General features: G+C 71.0%; 2 protein-coding genes across 2 annotated transcripts in view; one reads left to right on the forward strand and one right to left on the reverse strand.

The window, feature by feature from the left end:
• CHLNCDRAFT_59065 (hypothetical protein) overlaps nt 1-1,305 on the reverse strand; it is a gene marked incomplete at its 3' end in the record, with an annotated part of 9,848 nt that extends 8,543 nt beyond the window's left edge. The window contains exons 1-2 of the mRNA XM_005844042.1: nt 992-1,305; nt 69-824 (exon numbers count right to left, since the gene is read on the reverse strand). Coding sequence (XP_005844104.1) covers nt 69-824; nt 992-1,180 — 945 coding nt within the window. The 5' untranslated portion in view covers nt 1,181-1,305. The remainder of the gene's footprint in view (nt 1-68; nt 825-991) is intronic.
• A 132-nt stretch (nt 1,306-1,437) lies between these two features.
• CHLNCDRAFT_37108 (hypothetical protein) overlaps nt 1,438-2,385 on the forward strand; it is a gene marked incomplete at its 3' end in the record, with an annotated part of 2,013 nt that continues 1,065 nt past the window's right edge. The window contains exons 1-3 of the mRNA XM_005843950.1: nt 1,438-1,486; nt 1,563-1,608; nt 1,830-2,147. Of these exons, the coding sequence (XP_005844012.1) occupies nt 1,481-1,486; nt 1,563-1,608; nt 1,830-2,147 (370 nt within the window). The 5' untranslated portion in view covers nt 1,438-1,480. The remainder of the gene's footprint in view (nt 1,487-1,562; nt 1,609-1,829; nt 2,148-2,385) is intronic.

Raw genomic sequence — 2,385 nt, forward strand, 5'->3', positions numbered from 1 at the left:
CACCACCCCTCCTTCATGCTGCCTCCCTGCTGCCTCCCCCCCACACACCACCACCACCAGCGCCTCACCTTCTTGCTGTCGTCCTGCGCATTGTACTCCATGTTTTTAAGCGCCAGCTCCACGCCGTACCCGGGCACCACCAGCCGCCCCTCGGTGCCCAGAGCAGTACACGGGTGCACCACGCCCTCCCCCGCCGCCGAGCACGCCGCCGCGTCCAGCAGCGGGCGCCAGGCATAGGCAAGGCGCGGCGCGGCGGCCGGCGCGGCGGCGGCGGCCGCCGCTGCGTCCGCGCGCTCCGCCGCCGCCGCCAGCACCGCGTGTAGCTGGGCGCCGCAGCGGCTGCCGATGGGCGCAAACAGCTCCACGGGGACGGTGGCGGGCGCGGTGATGTTGAGCGGCGGCGCCGAGCTGGCGGCGGCGGCGTAGATGTGGTCAAAGGGGTACACGGCGCCCGCGCCGCCCTCCACGCCCCGCCCCGCCCCCTCCCGCAGCGCCGCGGCCTTGGCCTGCAGCGCCGCCGCCAGTGCGGCCTCCAGGGGCGCCGCCTCGGTGTATGCTGCCCCTCCCAGCAGCGCCCAGCAGCAAGCCGGCGCCGCCGCCACGCTCTCCCACGCCAGCTGGCGGAACATCTCCAGCCGGGGTGAGTACTGGCGGGCTGCCAGGGCGGCCGAGAACAGGCGGGCCATGTTGGGGGACAGGTGCGCCGCGGCGGCCTGCCGGATGCCCGCCCAGCACTGCTGGGGCGAGGGCGCGCCGCCCAGCGCCTCGCTCCCGCGCTGCCACTCCTCCACAAACCGCCAGAACAGCGCCGGAACCTCGTCCGCCTGCGGGTGGTAAGGGCGACGGCGGGCAGCGGCACGGCAAGAGTTCTAAATGAATCCCAACAAACGGAACATTGGCTGACAGACGTGCAATGCTTGATGACTGGCGGCCTGCAGGCACTGCGTCGGTGACGCGGCCCCGTACCGCGCCGGTCGCCCGGGCCGCTCACCAGGAACTCTGCCGCCTCGTGCAGCAGCGGGGTGGCCTGCCACTTGGCCTGCACCGTGATCTTGACGCCCTTGGTCTCCCGACGTGCAGCACGGGCCGCGGGCACGCCTGCCAAGGCCGCTAGCAGCAGCAGCGCCACCGCTGCCGTCGCCGCCGGGGCGCGGTGCCTCCACCCCAGGGAGGGCGCCATTGCGGCGCGTCTTCTGTAGCTCCTGCTCCTTCCAGCCGCCAGGGAGCGGGTGGGGGGCCGCAGAGAACGGCACGAGAGCAGCGGAGCGGGGGATCGCACGATGGCGCCTGATGGCTAACCCAGGCAATTGATGGGAACCAGAGAAGGCTCACGCTGTGAATTGCAATCGAATGGGGCCTCTGCCGCTGCGATTGCACATGTACGGCGCCAGCAGCGAGGGTACAGTCGCTCCCTGCGCCTGACGAGGCGTAGTTCGAGTTTCCGTGTTTAGCAGCTCGTTGGGACACCGCAGCAGTCACCATGTCGGTGAGTCTCACAGGCATTCCGGTGCTGGGTGATGAAGGTTTGGGAGCACTCTGACGGCTGCCGTGTGTTATTGCAGGCCGAAGACGCTGCAGCAGCCGCTGAGGCAGTTGAGCAACTCACAGGTGAATGCTGCGCCCTGCATGATTCTGCGTGAGCGGCTCGCTGGGCCTTGCGGCGGGCCCTGCTGGGCCCCAGGCGTCCCAGCGGGCGAACCGCATTGCGCGAGGGACGCCACAGTGTGCGTGGGGGCGGGCGGTGCAGGACGAGGCGTCGGCCGCCACCCGGTGCCGCCGCGCCCCTACCCCGACTGTGCGTGCGCCCTGCCACCGCTTCTCCTGCACAGTGGACGATGGCGACCTGAACCTAGACTTCGGCAAGAAGAAGAAGAAGAAGAGCAAGGTCAAGGATGCAGAGGCGGGGGCGGAGGGCGAGGCGGCGGCAGACGGCGAGGCGGCGGCGGCGGCGGGCGGCGAGGAGGGAGACGACGAGCTCAGCCTAGACCTGACCCTGGGCAAGAAGAAGAAGAAGAAGAAGGCCAAGGCGCGGGCAGAGGACGACTTTGGGGGGATGGAGGGCGAGGCGGAGGAGGGCGGCGAGCGCAGCAGCGGCGGGCTGCCGTGGGAGGGGTCTGACCGAGACTACACGTATGAGGAACTGCTGGGTGAGTGGTGGGTGCAGCAGGCGGCCCCGTGGTGGGCAGCCAGGGCGGCGGGGAGTGGAAAAGGGGGGCCTGGGCCCGAGGGATCAAGCTGCTGGAGGGGCAGGGCCCTAGGGAGGCAGAATGCCTGTGCCAGTCACCACTGGCCGGAGGTCGAACAGCACAGGGTCTGCCCCCCGCCCATGCCGTCGCCCCTTCCTGCGCTGCCGGCAGGCTGGTGCGTGCCCCCGCCTCCCCACTG

This window comes from Chlorella variabilis (genome assembly GCF_000147415.1).
Source record: "Chlorella variabilis unplaced genomic scaffold CHLNCscaffold_25, whole genome shotgun sequence".
Lineage (NCBI taxonomy): Eukaryota > Viridiplantae > Chlorophyta > Trebouxiophyceae > Chlorellales > Chlorellaceae > Chlorella > Chlorella variabilis.